The sequence below is a fragment of the Protomyctophum parallelum genome, assembly GCF_964188405.1.
Source record: "Protomyctophum parallelum genome assembly, chromosome: 8".
NCBI classification, from domain to species: Eukaryota; Metazoa; Chordata; class Actinopteri; order Myctophiformes; family Myctophidae; genus Protomyctophum; species Protomyctophum parallelum.
In genome coordinates, this window is record NC_139703.1 from 40487502 (window position 1) to 40509199 (window position 21698).

The 21698-nt window shown below is 44.0% G+C and overlaps 3 protein-coding genes across 3 annotated transcripts in view; 2 read left to right on the top strand and 1 right to left on the bottom strand.

The window, feature by feature from the left end:
* LOC310862614 (signal transducer and activator of transcription 1-like) overlaps window positions 1-11800 on the bottom strand; it is a 32366-nt gene extending 20566 nt beyond the window's left edge. The window contains exons 1-9 of the mRNA XM_083770602.1: window positions 11682-11800; window positions 10401-10531; window positions 9325-9469; window positions 8298-8387; window positions 7987-8073; window positions 4899-4965; window positions 3529-3623; window positions 2666-2817; window positions 466-588 (exon numbers count right to left, since the gene is read on the bottom strand). Coding sequence (XP_083626728.1) covers window positions 466-588; window positions 2666-2817; window positions 3529-3623; window positions 4899-4965; window positions 7987-8073; window positions 8298-8387; window positions 9325-9469; window positions 10401-10531 — 890 coding nt within the window. The 5' untranslated portion in view covers window positions 11682-11800. The remainder of the gene's footprint in view (window positions 1-465; window positions 589-2665; window positions 2818-3528; window positions 3624-4898; window positions 4966-7986; window positions 8074-8297; window positions 8388-9324; window positions 9470-10400; window positions 10532-11681) is intronic.
* Window positions 11801-12838: 1038 nt separating this feature from the next.
* On the top strand, window positions 12839-21061 carry LOC310863038 (uncharacterized protein; the record flags this gene model as incomplete). The annotated part of the gene is made up of 8 exons (XM_083771161.1): window positions 12839-12905; window positions 14887-15066; window positions 15148-15241; window positions 16221-16330; window positions 17503-17580; window positions 18370-18517; window positions 20551-20928; window positions 21039-21061. Exons 2-8 carry the CDS (start codon window positions 14968-14970, stop codon window positions 21059-21061), a joined length of 930 nt encoding a protein of 309 aa, XP_083627287.1. The 5' UTR covers window positions 12839-12905; window positions 14887-14967.
* The window catches only part of mcm3ap (minichromosome maintenance complex component 3 associated protein), a 73536-nt gene continuing 72832 nt past the window's right edge, over window positions 20995-21698 (top strand). The window contains exon 1 of the mRNA XM_083772075.1: window positions 20995-21343. Coding sequence (XP_083628201.1) covers window positions 21123-21343 — 221 coding nt within the window. The 5' untranslated portion in view covers window positions 20995-21122. The remainder of the gene's footprint in view (window positions 21344-21698) is intronic.

A 21698-nucleotide genomic window follows, 5' to 3' on the forward strand; every position in this document is an offset into this window, starting at 1 on the left:
TAGAATAGTCTATGTAGGAGAGCCTCCATTGGACTGATTTGAACGGAGTGCGTGTGTGTGTGTGTGTGTGTGTGTGTGTGTGTGTTTGTGTGTGTGTGTGCGTGTGTGGTTGTGTGTGTGTGTGTGGTTGTGTGTGTGTGTGTGTGTGTGGTTGTGTGTGTGTGTGTGTGTGGTTGTGTGTGTGTGTGTGTGTGGTTGTGTGTGTGTGTGTGTGTGTGTGTGTGTGTGTGTGTGTGGTTGTGTGTGTGTGTGTGTGTGTGTGGTTGTGTGTGTGTGTGGTTGTGTGAGTGTGTGGTTGTGTGAGTGTGTGGTTGTGTGTGTGTGTGGTTGTGTGTGTGTGTGTGTGTGTGGTTGTGTGTGTGTGTGGTTGTGTGTGTGTGTGTGTGTGGTTGTGTGTGTGTGTGGTTGTGTGAGTGTGTGGTTGTGTGTGTGTGTGGTTGTGTATATGTAATTAGCATCAGGTACTTTTTCAGAAGCTTCTCCAGAAGGAAGTGCATCTTCTGCAGCAGCTGTCGGGTCAATTCCTCTCCGGGGATGATCAGGACACGCCCACGCAACCGAAGGAGCAACTCTGCTACCGCCGTGAACCTGCAGAATGTGCACGCACGCACACACACACACACACACACACACACACACACACACACACACACACACACACACACACACACACACACACACACACACACACACACACACACACACACACACGCACTCCGTTCAAATCAGTCCAATGGAGGCTCTCCTACATAGACTATTCTATTGGCAAAGAGCATTGCGAATAGGGCCAAGTCCTGGACCGGGAAGTTGGCAGAAATGCATTGGACTCAGGGCAACGGCCAACAGCCCAGCTTTAATGATCTTAAATCCCTTTATTTTAGATTGTTTTGTAGTAATATTACAACATAAACATTACAGAGACTTTAGTTGTTACTGTACAACACTTTAAAACAGTTGTCATGTTGCACACATTGCCTAAAATAGCTCTTATTTGCGCCGCCCTCGTTGAAAACAACTTATTTCCGACTCCAGCTTGTCTCAGTTCAGGCTGCCTGAACAGCGCTCGGTTTTCTGCCCCCTCAATGTCTACTAGTGAGGTGTTATTTTAGGGTAGGGTAGGGTGTTATTTTAGGGTACAGAGGGTAGGTAGGGTGTTATTTTAGGGTACAGAGGGTAGGGTGTTATTTTAGGGTACAGTGGGTAGGTAGGGTGTTATTTTAGGGTACAGAGGGTAGGGTAATGTGTTATTTTAGGGTACAGAGGGTATGTAGGGTAGGGTGTTATTTTAGGGTACAGAGGGTAGGGTGTTATTTTAGGGTACAGTGGGTAGGTAGGGTGTTATTTTAGGGTACAGAGGCTAGGGTAATGTGTTATTTTAGGGTACAGAGGGTATGTAGGGTAGGGTGTTATTTTAGGGTACAGAGGGTAGGTAGGGTAGGGTGTTATTTTAGGGTACAGAGGGTAAGTTAGGGTGTTATTTTAGGGTACAGAGGGTAGGTAGGGTGTTGTTTTAGGGTACAGAGGGTAGGTAGGGTGTTGTTTTAGGGTACAGAGGGTAGGGTGTTATTTTAGGGTACAGAGGGTAAGTTAGGGTGTTATTTTAGGGTACAGAGGGTAGGCCCTCTGTACCCTAAAATATCACCTTACCCTCTGTACCCTAAAATACAGGTAGGGTGTTATTTTAGGGTACAGAGGGTAGGGTAGGGTGTTATTTTAGGGTACAGAGGGTAGGGTGTTATTTTAGGGTACAGTGGGTAGGTAGGGTGTTATTTTAGGGTACAGAGGGTAGGGTAATGTGTTATTTTAGGGTACAGAGGGTATGTAGGGTAGGGTGTTATTTTAGGGTACAGAGGGTAGGTAGGGTAGGGTGTTATTTTAGGGTACAGAGGGTAAGTTAGGGTGTTATTTTAGGGTACAGAGGGTAGGTAGGGTGTTGTTTTAGGGTACAGAGGGTAGGTAGGGTGTTGTTTTAGGGTACAGAGGGTAGGGTGTTATTTTAGGGTACAGAGGGTAAGTTAGGGTGTTATTTTAGGGTACAGAGGGTAGGTCAGGTGTTATTTTAGGGTACAGAGGGCCTACCCTCTGTACCCTAAAATATCACCTTACCCTCTGTACCCTAAAATACAGGTAGGGTGTTATTTTAGGGTACAGAGGGTAGGGTAGGGTGTTATTTTAGGGTACAGAGGGTAGGGTAGGGTGTTATTTTAGGGTACAGAGGGTAGGTTAGGGTGTTATTTTAGGGTACAGAGGGTAGGTATGCTGTTATTTTAGGGTACAGAGGGTAAGGTAGGGTACCATGTCTCCAGCTGGTCCAGGGAGGTGTTATTTTAGGGTACAGAGGGTAGGGTATGGTGTTATTTTAGGGTACAGAGGGTAAGGTAGTGTGTTATTTTAGGGTACAGAGGGTAAAGTGTTATTTTAGGGTACAGATGGTATGGTAGGGTGTTATGTTAGGGTACAGATGGTATGGTAGGGGGTTATTTTAGGGTACAGAGGGTAGGGTAGGGTGTTATTTTAGGGTACAGAGGGTAAGGTAGGGTGTTATTTTAGGGTACAGAGGGTAAAGTGTTATTTTAGGGTACAGATGGTATGGTAGGGTGTTATGTTAGGGTACAGATGGTATGGTAGGGTGTTATTTTAGTGTACAGACGGTAGGGTAGGGTACCATGTCTCCAGCTGCTCCAGTGAGGTGTTATCTGGACCTCCGATGCAGGCTCTCTGCTGCCTGCGACGCCACACAGGAAGCTCCTCGCTCTTCAGCGTTTCGACCGCCTGCTCAGCCAGCTGGAGGAGGTTCACAATCTGCTGCGCTGCCACCTGCAGGACAGACACACACATTGCAATCACCCCACACTAGACAAAATTTCCATCAGGTCAGGCCAGCAAAAAAAAATCTCTCCTAAGCTCAGGCCAGGCCAGCCACAGTCAATTTCAATTCAATTCAGGCAGTGTTGCTGCAGCACAACTACATTGTGTGTCTTATGTTAGTTGGAGGGAAGAAGTTAATCATATAAATAACATCAGATGGTACATTTCTCATGTGAAATTGCTGTAAAGGCCCCCAAAATGTCCCCCAAAATGTCCCCCAAGGGCCGCCAAAATGTCGGCGCGCGCGGTGTGGCCTGCCAGGGCGTATAACTCCCGGCCTGATTTGGAGTTCCACTCCGGGCCTGGTCGACTCCCAGAGCCCAGAGTGGCCGATGCGTTCCCCCAGGCTTTCACTTTTTCCGCCGACGAAAATGAAAGCCTGGCTATACCCATTAAGGGGCCAGTGAGGATTTCCAACATTGAAGCACGGGGCCCTAGTGGTAAGAGGAAGGACTGCAGGCGGACCCGTGGATTCATGACGAGGAAACCCCCGTGCAGCAGCTGGGCTTTAACATTGAGCGCTCGGTTACACTTCCGCATTTGGGCACCAAAATTTGGTGCGCCAGATCAGTCTCTATCCTTTTAATACTCTATGGCTATACCCGGCCGAGGCTAAGCATCATGACACCTTTAAAATGAACAAACATAATACAGACATACCGGTTTGGTGACATTCAGGGAGTCAAGGTCATCCTGGATGGAGCGTTGTTCATTTAGTAATGTCTGAGGAAGGTCTGAGCCTTTCAGCTGTTCCACTGTGGACACACGCACACGGACGCACGCGCACACACACACACACACACACACACACACACACACACACACACACACACACACACACACACACACACACACACACACGCACGCACACGGACGCACGCACACACACATGCACGCACACACACACACACACACGCACACACACACACACACACACACACACACACACACACACACACACACACACACACACACACACACACACACACACACAAATGTTTAATAATGGTATTGTTATGTAAAACCATTCCTTGTTCCTCGTTGACTACGATCATTGCTTGAGACTCGGAGTAGAACCGCTGCTCCTTCGCCTGGAAAGGAGTCAGCTGAGGTGGTTTGGGCATCTGGTTAGGATGCCTCTCGGGCATCTGGTTAGGATGCCTCTCGGGCATCTGGTTAGGATGCCTCTCGGGCATCTGGTATAGGATGCCTCTCGGGCATCTGGTTAGGATGCCTCTCGGGCATCTGGTTAGGATGCCTCTCGGGCGCCTCACTAGGGGGGGAGTTTCCCTGGTTGGACGTAGCGCGTGGAAGGAACACGTTATTCCGACCAGTTCCTTTCCCCTCCATCAGGTGCACCGGCTGGCCAGGGGGAGGCAGTTTAGAGACCAGGAATACTGCATGTTTTTTCTGAGGGTACTTACCCTAAGGTACACGGGGAGAACATGTGAGGGTACCTATACCCTAGGGGACACGGGGAGAACATGTGAGGGTACCTACCCTAGGGGGACACGGAGAGAACATGTGAGGGTACCTACCCTATAGGGGACACGGGGAGAACATGTGAGGGTACCTACCCTAGGGGACACGGGGAGAACATGTGAGGGTACCTACCCTATAGGGGACACGGGGAGAACATGTGAGGGTACCTACCTAGGGGACACAGGGAGAACATGTGAGGGTACCTACCCTAGGGGACACGGGGAGAACATGTGAGGGTACCTACCCTAGGGGACACAGGGAGAACATGTGAGGGTACCTACCCTAGGGGACACGGGGAGAACATGTGAGGGTACCTACCCTAGGGGACACAGACTCCACACAGAAAGGCTCTATCGCGCCAACCCCGTCTCGGGTATGGGCACTGATGATGCGGAGGAGGGAGCACGCCCCCCAGCGCCCACAGTGTCCCCATGCGGGAATCGAGCCCAGGACCTTCTAGCTGTGAGGCGACAGTAGCTAAAATCCAGGTACAAGACATGCACACACACTCCTCTTTAAAACACAAAACATGTGTTTTCTTTGTTCACCTTGATCATTGAAGCTTTTTAACCTGGAATCCACTTCCTCCTGTTTGTCCAAAACAGACTCCACTTCCTGTAAGAAGAAAACAACAATATTATAGTCAGATATTAGGCTATAACTCTTACAACTATAGTTTAACTATAACTCTATAGAAAAAAGGCACACAGAATAGTTAAAAAGGAGGAAAACCTTACCAACATGTTTCGACCTACTGTACAGCGGTCTTCATTCAGCCCCGTATAGAGACCGGTATACAGTAGACCTACTGTACAGCGGTCTTCATTCAGCCCCGTATAGAGACCGGTATACAGTAGACCTACTGTACAGCAGTCTTCATTCAGCCCCGTATAGAGACCCGTATACAGTAGACCTACTGTACAGCAGTCTTCATTCAGCCCCGTATAGAGACCCGTATACAGTAGACCTACTGTACAGCGGTCTTCATTCAGCCCCGTATAGAGACCCGTATACAGTAGACCTACTGTACAGCGGTCTTCATTCAGCCCCGTATAGAGACCCGTATACAGTAGACCTACTGTACAGCGGTCTTCATTCAGCCCCGTATAGAGACCTGTATACAGTAGACCTACTGTACAGCGGTCTTCATTCAGCCCCGTATAGAGACCCATATACAGTAGACCTACTGTACAGCGGTCTTCATTCAGCCCCGTATAGAGACCCGTATACAGTAGACCTACTGTACAGCGGTCTTCATTCAGCCCCGTATAGAGACCTGTATACAGTAGACCTACTGTACAGCGGTCTTCATTCAGCCCCGTATAGAGACCCGTATACAGTAGACCTACTGTACAGCGGTCTTCATTCAGCCCCGTATAGAGACCGGTATACAGTAGACCTACTGTACAGCGGTCTTCATTCAGCCCCGTATAGAGACCCGTATACAGTAGACCTACTGTACAGCGGTCTTCATTCAGCCCCGTATAGAGACCTGTATACAGTAGACCTACTGTACAGCGGTCTTCATTCAGCCCCGTATAGAGACCCGTATACAGTAGACCTACTGTACAGCGGTCTTCATTCAGCCCCGTATAGAGACCCGTATACAGTAGGTCGAAACGTGTTGCTTTAATAAAGTTGTCCTCCTGTTTAACTATTTTGTGTGCTCGGATCTCTGCCTTTTCTCTATAGATGTTTTATCCCCACTGGTCCCAGGAGCACATCTTCACTATTTTTATATATTTTATATATTTTATATCTATACCTGCATGTCTCCGTTGACCTGGTTGCTTCCTTGCCTCTGCCGAGTTTAACTAACTAACTAACTAACTAACTAACTAACTAACTAACTAACTAACTAACTAACTAACCCACTTCACTCATTAGTTTAGTTTAGTTTAGTTTATTTGCACAATAAAAACAGTACAAAAAGGTAACATCAATAGAAGTGTACAGTAACCAACTTTGTTGGTTACTGTATGTATGTGTTCTTTCCAAGACAATTTTTCATCCACCAGGATTCCTAGGAACTTGGTGGATGAAACTTGGCTAATTTCAATCCCACCAATAGAGATTTTAGCTCTATGATGACAGTATTTTTTGTTTTTGCTCACAAAAACTATAAAATTAGATGTATTTACATTTAGTGATAACTTATTTGCAAGAAACCATTCAGATAGCATAGCTATGCCAGAATTGGCCTCCTTTATGAGAGATTCAACATTTTTGTGAGTTAAAATCAAATTAGTATCATCAGCAAACAGAATTGGGGTAAAAGATGAGGATACAGCAGCCAGGTCATTGATGTAAACAATAAATAATAAAGGTCCAAGAATAGACCCCTGAGGGACCCCACAAGACAACTTGACTTTGGATGAAGAACAACCATTGGCATATACATATTGTTCACGGTTGGAAACATAACTATTCAGCCATTGTAGTGTTATATCATGAAATCCATATTGATGTAGTTTATCAAGTAATATAGTATAATCAACAGTATCAAAAGCCTTAGAAAGATCTAGGAATATGCCGAGAGCAAATTCATTGTTATTAATGGCTGAGTAGATTTTGTCAACCAGCTGTAAAAGAGCCATATCGGTGGAATGACGTTTCCTAAAACCATACTGATCCTCATATAAGATATTGTGTTCGTTTAAATGGTTAAACATTCTATTGTAGACCAGTTTCTCCAACATTTTCGAAAAACATGGTAACACTGATATTGGTCGATAATTATTAAAAAGTCTTGGGTCTCCAGATTTATGTAAAGGAATAACTTTGGCTATTTTTAAATCATTTGGATGATTTATAATTTGCAGTGATAGGTTGAGAATGTGGGTAATTGGTTTACTAATAAAAGAAGATACTGGTTTAATCAATGATGCGCTTATATCATCATGGCCAGCTGCTGATATCTTCAAGTTGGCAATTAATTCCAAAACTTCTGTTTCGTTCGTGTCTTCAAATTTCAAGAGAGTAGGGAAGTTACCCTTAATGTAATCTAAATGATTACAATTAGGTTTTCCCATATCCTTGGACAGAGAAGAACCTACCTTTGCAAAAAACATATTGAATTCATTAGCTATTACAACAGGATCATTTAGCATATTTTCACCATCCTTGAACTGAGATGGGAGGGGTACAGTAGACTTTTTTTTGTTGAGAAGTTCGTTAATAGTTCTAGTGGACTTGATGTCTGATGATTCTCTGAATTTGTTAGAAAAATACTTTTTCTTGGATATCCTCAGTAGATGATTACATTTATTTTTATATTTTTTATGAATTGCAGAATTAAGTGGAGTGGGATTTATAAGGAATTTTTTATATAGTTTATTTTTTAGAATAGAGGATCTTTGGAGACCTGTTGTAAACCATGGTTTCCAAAGACCTTCACCAGCTTTTTTCCTGGATTTAACCAAAGGATTTTAACAACTAGTTTAACTGACTGTTCAGCACCACCCACTTCACTCATTTTCAACCTAATATCTTCATATAATTGCTCCTCTCTTAACCCATTATGACACACAAATGTGTGTGTGTGTGTGTGTGTGTGTGTGTGTGTGTGTGTGTGTGTGTGTGTGTGTGTGTGTGTGTGTGTGTGTGTGTGTGTGCGCGTGTGTGTGCGTGCGTGACCTGAAGCAGCTGTCTCAGTTGTGCGATCATGTGGTCCATCTGCTGTCCTGCTTCCAGCCTGGGGTTGGCGCTGTTTACACCGTTCTCCTGGGGAGACGGGGAGCAGAGATTTACTGTACTACAATACTGTATATGTCTTTTAAGTTGAGTTTCAGTATTTTAAACTCTGTAGCAGGCTGTTTGAAAATATCATAAACATTATGTTTGAATTTCCATGACTGACAGACAGACAGACAGACAGACAGACAGACAGACAGACAGACAGACAGACAGACAGACAGACAGACAGACAGACAGACAGACAGACAGACCTGTTTGGCAGCAGACAGGATGTCTCGTTCCTTGGTCAGACAGCTACAGATGATGGAGGCCATGTAGACCGGATACTCCTGGAAACATGTCTGTCGAATAAAGGAAAGAAGTTGGATCATTTTGGTAACTATATCCCATTGAGACAAAGCAGGGTGCCTATGGGCTATAGTTCCACACATTGGAACTATCCCATTGAGACATAGCCGGGTGCCTATGGGCTATAGTTCCACACATTGGAACTATATCCCATTGAGACAAAGCTGGGTGCCTATGGGCTATAGTTCCACACATTGGAACTATCCCATTGAGACATAGCGGGGTGCCTATGGGCTATAGTTCCACACATTGGAACTATATCCCATTGAGACAAAGCTGGGTGCCTATGGGCTATAGTTCCACACATTGGAACTATCCCATTGAGACAAAGTGGGGTGCCTATGGGCTATAGTTCCACACATTGCTCCTGGCTCGACCTATCCCATTGAGATAGAATGAGCACTCCCACATTCCATTGTTACAATGGGAGTCAACGCTAGTGTCGCCACTCTCTTACTAGATTACTCTGTCTGTAATAACAGTTATTACACATCTATATCTATTGTAATAACAGTTATTACACATATATCTATTGTTTTTACACATCTATATCTATTGTAATAACAGGTATAACATGTTATTACACATCTATATCTATTGTAATAACAGGTACAACATGTTATTACACATCTATATCTATTGTAATAACAGGTATAACATGTTATTACACATATATATCTATTGTAAAAACAGGTATAACACATATATCTATTGTAATAACAGTTATTACACATCTATATCTATTGCAATAACAGGTATAACATGTTATTACACATCTATATCTATTGTAATAACAGGTATAACATGTTATTACACATCTATATCTATTGTAATAACAGGTATAACATGTTATTACACATATATATATCTATTGTAAAAACAGGTATAACACATATATCTATTGTAATAACAGGTATAACATGTTATTACCTGTAAGTCATTTCTGATCCTGGTAAAGTTGGGTCTCTGCAGGATGTTGTTCTCCAGGACGAAGGCTTCTCGAAGCGCGTCCAACTGCTGCAGGAGTTCATGGAAACAACTTCTGGCTTTGCTCTCACTCTCCGCTGCCACACCCCTGTAGAATATCAATCAATCAATCAATCAAACAAACACATAAGATAATTGATAATGCACCCTATTGTGCTGAATATAAGACGGGGTGGTGTATCATAATCAGGGACTAGAGACTATTTGACATTCAATGTTCTGTGTTTACACAACTGACTCTTGAATAAGAATCTTATAATCGGAGTGGTCTTATATATTCAGGACAATACGGTACTGTATAAACATGAAATGCATGCCAGTCAATGTGCTCTCTTTTTATTTTATAGATATTCCACTGTTACGTTCTTAGCTTATACGTAATGATTCATGATTACTACTTTATATGTACTAGCCCTTACCCGTTGTGAGATATTTGCCGCGGGGGGTACTGCACCCTGGTCGCATTTTTTATTCACTAATAAATTCATTATTAATCATTAATGTGTCAAATTGAAAAAAGGGCTCCGTTACGCCCTCCATATTCATATGGTCAATGCCTGTGTGAAAAGTGGGAGCGATTGGTGCAGGCAATGAGGAGATAATGCTTTGTTTCTGACACACACACACACACACACTCACACACACACACACACACACACACACACACACACACACACACACACAGACATTGTTAGAATTATAGTATGATGATAGTATGATTGTCATGTTTTTTGTTCTTGCTTGATGTGTAAATCCCTCTGGATTAAGAGTCTGATAAATGCCTATCTTGTACATTTTCTCTCTATCTATGCAGTGAGACAGGTACAATTTACTAGTCTGTCTTCTCCATCCAGTGAGACAGGTAGTGTCTATGCAGTGAGACAGGTACCTACCAGTCTGTCTTCTCCATCCAGTGAGACAGGTAGTGTCTATGCAGTGAGACAGGTACCTACCAGTCTGTCCTCTCCATCCAGTGAGACAGGTAGTGCCTATGCAGTGAGAGTGAGACAGGTACCTACCAGTCTATCCTCTCCATCCAGTGAGACAGGTAGTGTCTCACCTCCATGGGGAAGTGCATCGTCTCATACATCTGCTTCACCTGCTCCTGCTGAGCAGCATCTAGGCGCTGCAGCGCCACCCACTGGGCCATCTAGGAGTTACATTACACCATTAAAAACATGCAATAATTCAATGTGCGTTCTGTAGGCCTGTATTAGTAAGAGAAATCTATGAAAATCTGGGAACTAAATCGTTACCAAGAAATTTCTTCACCAATGTGTTTCTAAAGGTGTCTAATAACATGTACTAAAAGTTTTAAATTCAACTCCTGTGGGAAATTGAGTTATTAGCATAATAATATGTGACCATACCCATAACATCCTATAAAGGCAAAAAAGTCCCAATTTCATCATTCTTTCAGTAGCATGTGACATATGAAACTAGGGGTTTTTCATGATTTCATGACACAAAAAACACTCCTTGGGCTAAATTAGGCCATATCCACTTGACCAAATGGCCGTTTTCCTCCCAAGGAGTGTTTTTTGTGCAAAACTAATGCTTGGAATGGATTCAGAATCATGAAAACCCCCTAGTTTCATATGTCACATGCTACTGAAAGAATGATAAAAATTGGACCTTTTTTCTTTATATAGGATGTTATGAGTATGGTCACATATTATGCTAATAACTCAATTTCCCACAGGAGTTGAATTTAAAACTTTTAGTACATGTTATTAGACACCTTTAGAAACACATTGGTGAAGAAATTTCTTGGTAACGATTTAGTTCCCAGATTGGTCAAATACATGATAAAATGCCCTTACTATATTGCTTATTGTGAAAATAGCCGATCTACAACAAGACTTGCGCTGCGACGTTGTGAGCTTGTAGATCGGCTATATTTACAAAATATTTGCCTCTTTCATAATGTTATTTGACAATTTGGCCAATGTTTGACCAGTTTTTTATAGTTTGTTGATTGCTTTTGATGCATGATGTAGTCATGTCTTTTTTCTTTTGGGACTCGCCCCGGTTCCCTTTGTACATTCCCACGGTTATTGAAATAATAATAATAATAATTGAGACGAACTATATGCACACAAACCCACTTTTTACTTAAAACTGTGATGTGACAATAAATATGATTGTGATTGTTGAAAGCACTGATTTAATGTGTACAGATCCTTACAGATGTGTATACAGCTGTTTGTGTTTATAGTCGACATCCAAAATGTAAAAGCACATTCCATAAAACAAATCAACTATACAGTAATAAATGTATAAAGTATAGTGGTTGTTACCTGAGCAGTGTGGTGTAGTGTAGTATATAGTTGTATAAAGTTGACACACGGAATCCAGTTATATCCGTGTCACGGATATAACTCCTGGCTTCACGCACACACACATGCTATAATACTGTTACATGCCTACTGTCAGACTGTCGCTGTTGCCACATTCTGGGAGAGAAACAAGCAACCAGATCGTGAGCACTTTTAAGCCTATTTGGAAAAAAAACATCTTCAAGAGCACTACTTATTTTTATTTTATTTTAACTTAAAACAGTGGATTATTTGATACTTTGAATACTTGAAATATTCTAACAATCCGATTGATTGATTGACTGACTGATTGATTGATTGACTGACTGATTGATTGATTGATTGATTGATTGATTTTAATTCTTCATTCCCCAGTATGCATAATGGGTACATTTAAATTCATATTCGAAAAAGAGGTAAAACATATAGGCCTAGTACAGTAGCCTACGGGGAGAAAGAGCTGGTCTTTGAGAGCGGTTTTGAAGGAGTCTAGGGATTCACAATATGTATTAATGGCTGTTGGCAGGGCGTTCCAGATTTTAGTGGCATAGGAGCGGAATAAACTTTTATCCCGGGGATCTCCCTCGCACAAGACATATTTTTACATGGTTGGGGAAAATTAAGTACTTCTATTAGTAGTTACTAGTGAAAAAACAAACAAAAAATATATAGGCTGCCTATTTTTTTTTTATGTGAACTTTCCAAACTACTTTCCATGAAAACAAGCCAAAGATCTATGCTTATAATAAGCAGACTTGGCAACACTGACTACTGTCCGCCCTGCTGAACCACGTGATTCTCCGTGAACCGTGACTTGAGGTACTTTTTTTCCTTGAATAGTACACAGATTTTTGGTGGTCCCCGGACCACCTGGAACCCCTTCAAGGACCGCTGGGTGTCCCCGGACCACTGGTTGAGAACCACTGTATTGCAGTGACGCCACTAAACCACGTGATTCTCCGTTAAACTATGACTTACGGTACTTTATTGCCTTTTAAAAAAAACAGTAAAGGTAAATAAATAAAAAGTCGACAGATTTAAAGAGGTGGGAACTAAAATGAAAGGCGGAACGGACTCCAGCCGAGACCAAAACACAGACGGACCTGACCGGAACCGGAACTGAGTGTAAACAAAGTTTTTTTTCCTGTGCGCCAGAAGAAGAAGAAGAAGAAGAAGGCTAACCTGCTAACGGCTAAACGGCTAACAGTAAGTGGTTGATTTAACTTACTGTTCAATTATGACACTCTAATGAAGCGGGTCACTTTGAAATGAGTTTCACACGTCAGAGAATCCACGTTGTAACGTTAAGGGGCCTTAAAATACCTTACATTACGAGCTGCGTACACACACACACACACACACACACACACACACACACACACACACACACACACACACACACACACACACACACACACACACACACACACAAAATGTGGAACGCCCTACCAACAGTCATTAAGACATGTGAATCCCTTGACTCCTTCAAAACCGCTCTCAAAGGGCACCTACGGACAGCTGCAATTCGAAACTGGCCTCTGTAAAATCTGAATCCCCCACCGCCCCCCCCTTTCCCCTCACTGTATATGTATCTTTTCCCTTTTTGCTTCCTTTATGATAAATTCCTGTTCTGTTCTTTAACTATATAGAAGTGTCTATTTGTATGTCTCCAAATGTTTTGATGAATTGAACAATGTGGACCCTGTTGTAAACAAGTGTGATGCTTAATTGGGTCGTCCACTCACAGTTAACAGTCTTTGTATTGAGTTTGTGCTTGAAATGTACTGTAATTCTACAAACTGTTAATAAATATTTCAATCAAACACACACACACACACACACACACACACACACACACACACACACACACACACACACACATTGTTGTGTTGTGTTGTCTGTCTGTCTTTCTGTCTAATTGACAGTAGCCTATGTGCTAATTAAAATATTAGTGGACAGACAGGCTGATATAATGTCAACATATTCAGAGTTTTCATCAGTAGTCTAAATAGCTTGACACAGACCTATAAAACACAATACAAGATCAGTGGTTCTCAAACCTGGTCATTTAGGACCCCCACATCTCTATGGAGGTACCTAATGGACCCATAACGGTCCATTTGGTTCCATGTGTTACACTCTCAGAGTTACAGAGCTGTAAGGGTCCATTTGGTTCCATGTGTTACACTCTCAGAGTTACAGAGCTGTAAGGGTCCATTTGGTTCCATGTGTTACACTCTCAGAGTTACAGACCCGTAAGGGTCCATTTGGTTCCATGTGTTACACTCTCAGAGTTACAGAGCTGTAAGGGTCCATTTGGTTTGGTTCCATGTGTTACACTCACAGGCCCCTTTTCCACCGGTTGGTTCACAGTGGGAACCGGTTCAGTTCTTTTTGGTTTTTAGTCCATGAGCCAGAGCTCCAAAATTGAAACGTGAATTATGAATTGAGTGTGCAAAACCATACCTATATTAGATTGTTATCACCATTAAACTCCCCCAATTGAGTACTTACACGAAGACAATGATTTATTTTATTACAAATTTTACATTTTTAAATATGCAAATGAGGCATTATGTAGGAAAATATGCAAAATAATCAAAAACGTGAAAAAGCTACTACTGTGGAAGGGTTATCATGTTTATAAACAATTTAATATAGGGTATAGTTTGCCCACCAATTTTGGAGCTCTGGCTCATGGACTAAAAACCAAAAAGAACTGAACCGGTTCCCATTGGGAACCAATCGGTGGAAAAGGGGTCTCAGAGTTACAGAGCTGTAAGGGTCCATTTGGTTCCATGTGTTAAACTTTACAAAGTCATTAAAGCCGTTCTGGGCGGAAACCGTCAACCCCTTTTGGTGTTTTAAGCATTATGTTATACTTAAGCTATTGAAAAATAGCAGATCTACAAGCTCATAGCGTGGCACTGAGTGCCGAGCTATGAGATGTAGATCTGCTATTTTTGAAAAATCTTGAAAATGTGGCGCACATCTTTTGAATATATATTCTTTCAGAGTGAACCGTTTTTAACTCAAAATGAAAATGTTTGAGAACCACTGACACAGAAACATGGGGTTCTTCAGAAAACTGTCTTGATTTAGAAGACATTTGTAGAATCTACCTCGGGTCTAAATGGGTTGGTTTGCATGTATTTACCCGACTGTGTGTTTTGTTTTTCTGCTTCAGGAATCTGCAGCGAAGAAGAAGACAGAGAAAACAAACAGAGCAAACGGACAAACATCCATGCTTTAGTTTCTGCTCGGTGAAATGAATCCCAGCGGGGGTCTGTTCGGGGCTTCGCCTCAAGGGGGCGCCTTCCAGGTTCCCGGTGGTGGCGGCAGCAACAAGCCGGGGATGTTCCAGTCTGCGTTTGGCTCTCAGCCACAGAGTGCAGCGTTTGGCTCTCAGCCACAGAGTGCAGCGTTTGGCTCTCAGCCACAGAGTGCAGCGTTTGGCTCTCAGCCACAGAGTGCAGCGTTCTTCCAGTCTGGAACGTTCCCACAGCCCGCTATGATGCAGGGACTCACACCAGCTGTTGGAGGTAAGTAAGTAGCCTTGCCGAGCCATGGGGCCCATAGGGGCAGGAGCCTATCTCCTGTTTCTGTAGCCATGAGGCCCATGGGGCAGGAGCCTATCTCCTGTTTCTGTAGCGTGAGGCAGCTTGGTGTACAAGTACACCCCCTGGACATGACGCTAGTATGTCACAGGGACTTACCCCCCAATCCAACCCTTGATGCTGAGTGTCAAGCAGGGAGGCACTGGGTCCCATTTTTACAGTCTTTGGTATGACCCGGCCCCGGGATTGAACCCCCGACCTCCCAGTCTCAGGGCGGACACTCTAACCACAAGGCCACTGAGCTGGTTGGATGTAGGTAGCCCTAAATGACCCTATCTGGGATTAGGGATGTCACGATACACTTTTTTCGTTTCCGATCTGATCCCGATACCACAATTTCCGTGTTAGCCGATACCGAATAGAATACCGATACCAGAGAATAATATCCTCTGCCATGCACACGCGCGCACACACCATTACATTCACAGAGAACCGCCCAATGATGGAACCGCAGAACTTTCCATTAGTTGTTAACTGTTTTGTTTAATTGAATAATTGAAACAGTGATTTAACCCATTTAGACCTAAAACATGTTTCTATGTCAGTTGTTCTCAAACATATTCATGTCAAGGAACCCTAGATATATATGACATTGGCCCCTGACCCCCCCCCCCCCCCCCCCCATCTGAAAATATGTAGTTCCAGGGACCCTCTCAGTAGCAAAGATTTGAGTTAAAAACCTGCTCTGAACATATATTCAAAGATTTCAGGCACATTTTCACGATTTTTCAAGAATAGCAGACCTACAAGCTCGTAGCTACGAGCTTGTAGATCTCCTATTTTTCAATAGCTAAAGCATAACATAATGCTTGAAACACCAAAAGGTGTTCCTGCCCAAAATGGGTTAGTGAACTGTCAACACCCCTAACCCTAAAAGATGTAATAAATGGTGTCACACGTACAGGCTCAGCGGGGACCTCCATGTTCGGACAGACGCCGTCCTTTGGACAGACAGCGTCCTCCTCGCTGTTCGGACCGCCACAGGGATCTGAACCGGCGACCCCGATGAGCCAGGCAGGTTACCATGGTTACCATGCTCCAGTGTTGTTGTGATGAATACTGGACAACTCACCCCGGTGCTTGCCTGTTTTTCCTCCCGGAATTTTCCCCAGTGAGGGGGATAACTTTGTAATATGCTATTGGCTGTTTGTATTCTTTTTGGAAAAATATAAAAAGATACTCCTGTGGAAAGGCTATATTATTTAATTATATTGACCCTATAAACAATTTAGTATTTTTTAGTATTATGTAAGGTTTTGCCCACTCAAATGGTACCTCGTCAGATAATCCCCACATATCCTACAACAACTTCTGTGAACAGACTTCACTGTAGTAGCTTTTCATAAATTATATTTGTACTTAGGCTGTCTGCTGTCATGACAGGCCTCTTTCACACCTAAGACAACAATTGTCAATTACATTACATTACAGTACATTTCAGCACAAATTCAATACAAAGACAGTTAACTGTGAGTGGACGACCCAATTAAGCATTACACTTGTTTACAAGAGGGTCCACCTTGTTCAATTTATCAAAACATAGACATACAAATACACAATTCTATATAGTCAAAGAACAGAACAGGAATTCATCATAAATGAGGTAAAAAGGGAAAAGAAACATATACAGTGAGGGGGAAAAAGGCGAGGGGGGGGGGATTCAGATTTTACGGGGGCCAATTTCGAATTGCAGCCGTCCGTAGGTGCCCTTTGAGAGCGGTTTTGAACGAGTCAAGGGATTCGCATGTCTTAATGACTGTTGGTAGGGCGTTCCACATTTTGGTGGCATAGGAGCGGAAAGAATTTACACTTGTGTCCTGTGTCTTCTGTGTGTCATGGCCGCCTCAATGCCTTTCCAATGGGAGGTTTGATGAGACAACCTTGTTGCATGGCTATATTCTGCCCCCCCCCCCTCTCCCCCCATGCAATCAAACCATGTGACTCCAACTGGAAAAGCATTGACACCCAGAACACACAGGACACAAGTGTCTCTTGCGTTTGTCTTATGTGTGAACGGGGCCTTTCTCTGCATCGTCTGTGACTCTTAACTCCTGTACACTAGATCGTTTTCTTACTCTGCATCGTCTGTGACTCTTAACTCCTGTACACTAGATCGTTGTCTTACGCTGCATCGGTGAGAGATCACTAATCAATGATCTGATCTGTTCTATCCTATCCTATCCCAGGCCTTTGGTCAGAGCAGCGCTATGAGCATCAGCTCTATGTTCGGGGCGGGCAGTGGCAGCACAGCAGCTTTTGGACAGGTCAGAATCATTAAGAATAATTATAATATCCTTATTATTAATTATTATCAATATAATACATGTTTAGAAGCATAACTGGCTCTCGATGGTGACGTAATGAAGATATGTACCAATGCCAGGGTATAACTGGCTCTCGATGGTGACGTAATGAAGATAGGTTTCAGATTGAATACATGTATACATAGAGGCATTACCTTCAGTTCACCCGACACTGAAACATATCTTCATTACGTCACCATGGAGAGCCAGTTATACCATGGCATTGGTACATATCTTCATAACGTCACTCTCACATCGGAGTTTTCTCCATTGCTCTGTAAAGCAAATAATCCAGCTACGGCATACGCATAAAACAACCCAAGTAACCACAGTATACTACGCATCAACTTACAAATTATTACATAAAGCTTTCATATATAGGCATTCAGTGTCTGGTGGATTAAAGGTGATGCCTCTATGTACGTAATCTGAAACCTACTATTATGTCGCCATTGAGAGCCAGTTATGCCATGGCATTGGTACATATAATTTCAATGTTTTACAGAAAGGCTGATATTTGAGAGTTCGTAGCAGTTCGTAGTAGGCTCTGCTTGGCCTACTACTAGTGTGCAACACGCAAGTAGGCACTCGACAGAGTGCAGTTCTAGTTATTATTATTATTATTACCATCAATAAAATGCATATTTAGAAGCATATTCTATAATTATGCAAGTTCCAATTTTCTATTATAGAAATTATAATAATTATAATAATTAATTGTCATATACTGCGCTGCTCCGCTCCCTCCAGGTGAGTGGAGCCGTGTTCGGACAGACTCCAGCGTTCGGGCAGCAGTCGGTCTTCGGTCAGCATCAGCCTCCTCCTCATCCTCCAGGCTTCGGTCAGCAGCCTTCAGTGTTCAGCCTCCCGTCAGCTGCCTCCCACACTACCACCACAGGTGCGTTAGAGCATGCAGGGGCCACATGCGGCCCCCCCACCTTCACTTAACCGTTTCCGTCCCAGGGAATCCAATCGAGGGATGCATAGGACGTTTGTACACGTCCTATGCATCCTCAATCCTCATCCTCTACGGCCATATTAGCTTTCCGTTGACTTGGCTGTCAGCGCGGCAGAAGGAATGCCTTGTATCTGCTCATCTAGGGCGCTCTCCGTGTTTTTTTTTTTTTTTTTATCCCACGATTTTGTAACCCATTTTTCACCCCTGTGTCAACTAGGTTGGTGGAGGGTGTGTAGAGCCCAGGATCACATTAGATTCTAATGTGATCCTGGGCTCTACACACCCTCCACCAACCTAGTCCCCATATATGGGGGACAAGGGGAGAGCAACGGACTTGAACTCATGCTTCCTTCATGCCTGAGTGTCCAAGTTGCTCCTTTTACACCTGACAGGGGGGAGTTTCCCTGGTTGGACGTAGCGTGTGGAAGGAACACGTTATTCCAACCAGTTCCTTTCCCCTCCATCAGGCGCCCCAGCTGGCCAGGGGGAGGCAGTTTAGTGACCAGGATTACTGCATGTTTTTTGTGAGGGTACCTACCCTAGGGGACACGCAGAGAACATGTGAGGGTACCTACCCTAGGGGACACGGGGAGAACATGTGAGGGTACCTACCCTAGGGGACACGGGGAGAACATGCAAACTCCACACAGAAAGGCCCTTTCGCCAACCCCGCCTTCGGGTATGGGCACTCTCCGTGGTTTTGATCTGATGGACATACTAGCGCTCCTCATCCGCCTATATGAAGGCTTTTTGGATCATATATCGTATAAATTAAAACGATAGCAATGTAAGCTAGCAAAGTAAAGCAAACTATTTCTCCGTTTTTTCCCCCGGATTGTTTCCGGGAAGTGGGTATCAGAGTAAAAGCGGCCATGTCTTTCCGGCACCCCAGAGCTCCTATTTTGAAGGAATCCCGGCGCTGATTGTGTTAATGCGGCCCTCAGGTTAATATCAGAATACTGATATATCATTGATTTGCAAACATGACCCGCTTTAATTTGTCTAAATTAGTAGCTTAATGAGTAGTATTAAAATGTTATTGTCTTTTTTATGTCCACTGTATTTGTATGTAGTTCACAAAGTATAATATATTAACTAGAATTAAAGGCATTTGACAGTAATATCGAGTGAGTGTTGCAATATAGTGGCTCTCTCCATGGTCAAAGTTGCCCACCCTTTGGAGTAGAGGGTATAGCGCAGGTAAGCTCAGAACCGAAACACAGAGAACCGGACAAACATTTGGACATCTGGTCCCTCGGGCACTCGGGTCTCAGTCGGGACTGTCCTCCTGAAACGGATGGACCTGTGATCATCAGGCCAATAGTGAATACCGTTCACTATAGAGCGTCGCAGTCCCGCCCCCTTTCAGAACAACGAGTGGCCCAGGAAATAAAACCCAATGCATTTTCTCCATAGGCTTTTCTTAAAGTATTTTTATAAAGACGGTTACACCGTGGACAAAGCCAACTCGGATCGTGACAAATCATGACAATGAACACTATGTTTTGGGCCAATCAAATAATTTATAAGAAGATAAACAAAACAAATAGTGTTGTCTCCTGCCTTTATTTTCTTCTTTGTAATGATTTGATCGGCCCAAAACATTGTGTTCATTGTTATGATTTGTCACGATCCGAGTTGGCTTTGTCCGCGGCGTAACCGTCTTTAAATAAATACTTTAAGAAAAGCCTATGAGGGAAAATGAACGGCGATTTCTTTTCCGGGTCTCTCGAGGGGGCGGGACTGCGACGCTCTATTGTGGTTCATGTAAACGGCAGTGTAAGCTACTACTAATATGATATATCCACAGTGTGTACTAATATCTTAATTCCTTTTAAAATAATACGATATTTCTTTGAGTGGTGTGGTGTCTGTTAGACTTTGTGTTTACTTCCCACTCCATCATGGAATTGAACTGTTATCAATCGGAACCAGAAGGATCACATGATTCAAACCTTAATGTTTGTCCACAGGTTCCGCCTCCTCCACCACAGGCTCCTTTGGACACACCCCCTTCGGCCAGCCTCTGTCCACTGGCTCCTCCTCCTCTGGGGGGGTGTTTGGCTCAGCGCCTCAGGGTGTATCGTCCTCTGCCGGGGGGGTGTTTGGCTCAGCGCCTCAGGGTGTATCGTCCTCTGCTGCTGGGGGTGTGTTTGGCTCAGCGCCTCAGGGTGTATCGTCCTCTGCCGGGGGGGTGTTTGGCTCAGCGGCTCAGGGTGTATCGTCCTCTGCTGGGGGGGTGTTTGGCTCAGCGCCGCAGGGTGTATCGTCCTCTGCTGGGGGGGTGTTTGGCTCAGCGCCGCAGGGTGTATCGTCCTCTGCTGGGGGGGTGTTTGGCTCAGCGCCTCACGGTGTATCATCCTCTGCTGGGGGGGTGTTTGGCTCAGCGCCTCAGGGTTCGAGCCAAGGCTTGGCACTGCCCCAGTTCAGCTTCAAGCCCTCCAACGAGGTGCTGTTTAAGCCCATCTTCAGCGCCAGCCCTGAACCGCCACCCTCCTCCTCCTCCAACAACAACCCTGAACCGAGCAGCGCTGCTGGGTCTGGCATGGAGAGCAGCACTCCTCCTCCTCCCCCAGCACCAGCACCACCCCTGGGCTTCAGCTTCTCCCAGCCTGCTCACATCTCCACCCAGAAGGAGCCTCCGCCTCAGGCCTCCTCCTCCTCCTCCACCTCTGCGGCGCTGCAGTTCACCTTCTCCCAGCCGGCTTCGCCCTGTGGCACCAACGCTGCACCCCCCACCGAGCCCACCACCCCGTCTACATTCAGGTGAGCCCTGAAAGCTTATTGATAACGGGTACTCAATAAGCCCAGAGCTTATTGATACCGGGTACTCAATAAGCCCAAAGCTTATTGATAACGGGTACTCAATCAATCAATAAGCTTGTTATCAAGCTTTTTCGGGTTTGATTGATTGAATACTTTTTTTGGCAGAAATGTACAGGGTACAGTCAAACAGAAATGTAATCAGTTCAGGGTACAGTCAAACAAATGTAATCAGTTCAGGGTACAGTCAATCAGAAATGTAATCAGTTCAGGGTACAGTCAATCAGAAATTGAATCAGTACAGGGTACAGTCAATCAGAAATGTAATCAGTTCAGGGTACAGTCAATCAGAAATGTA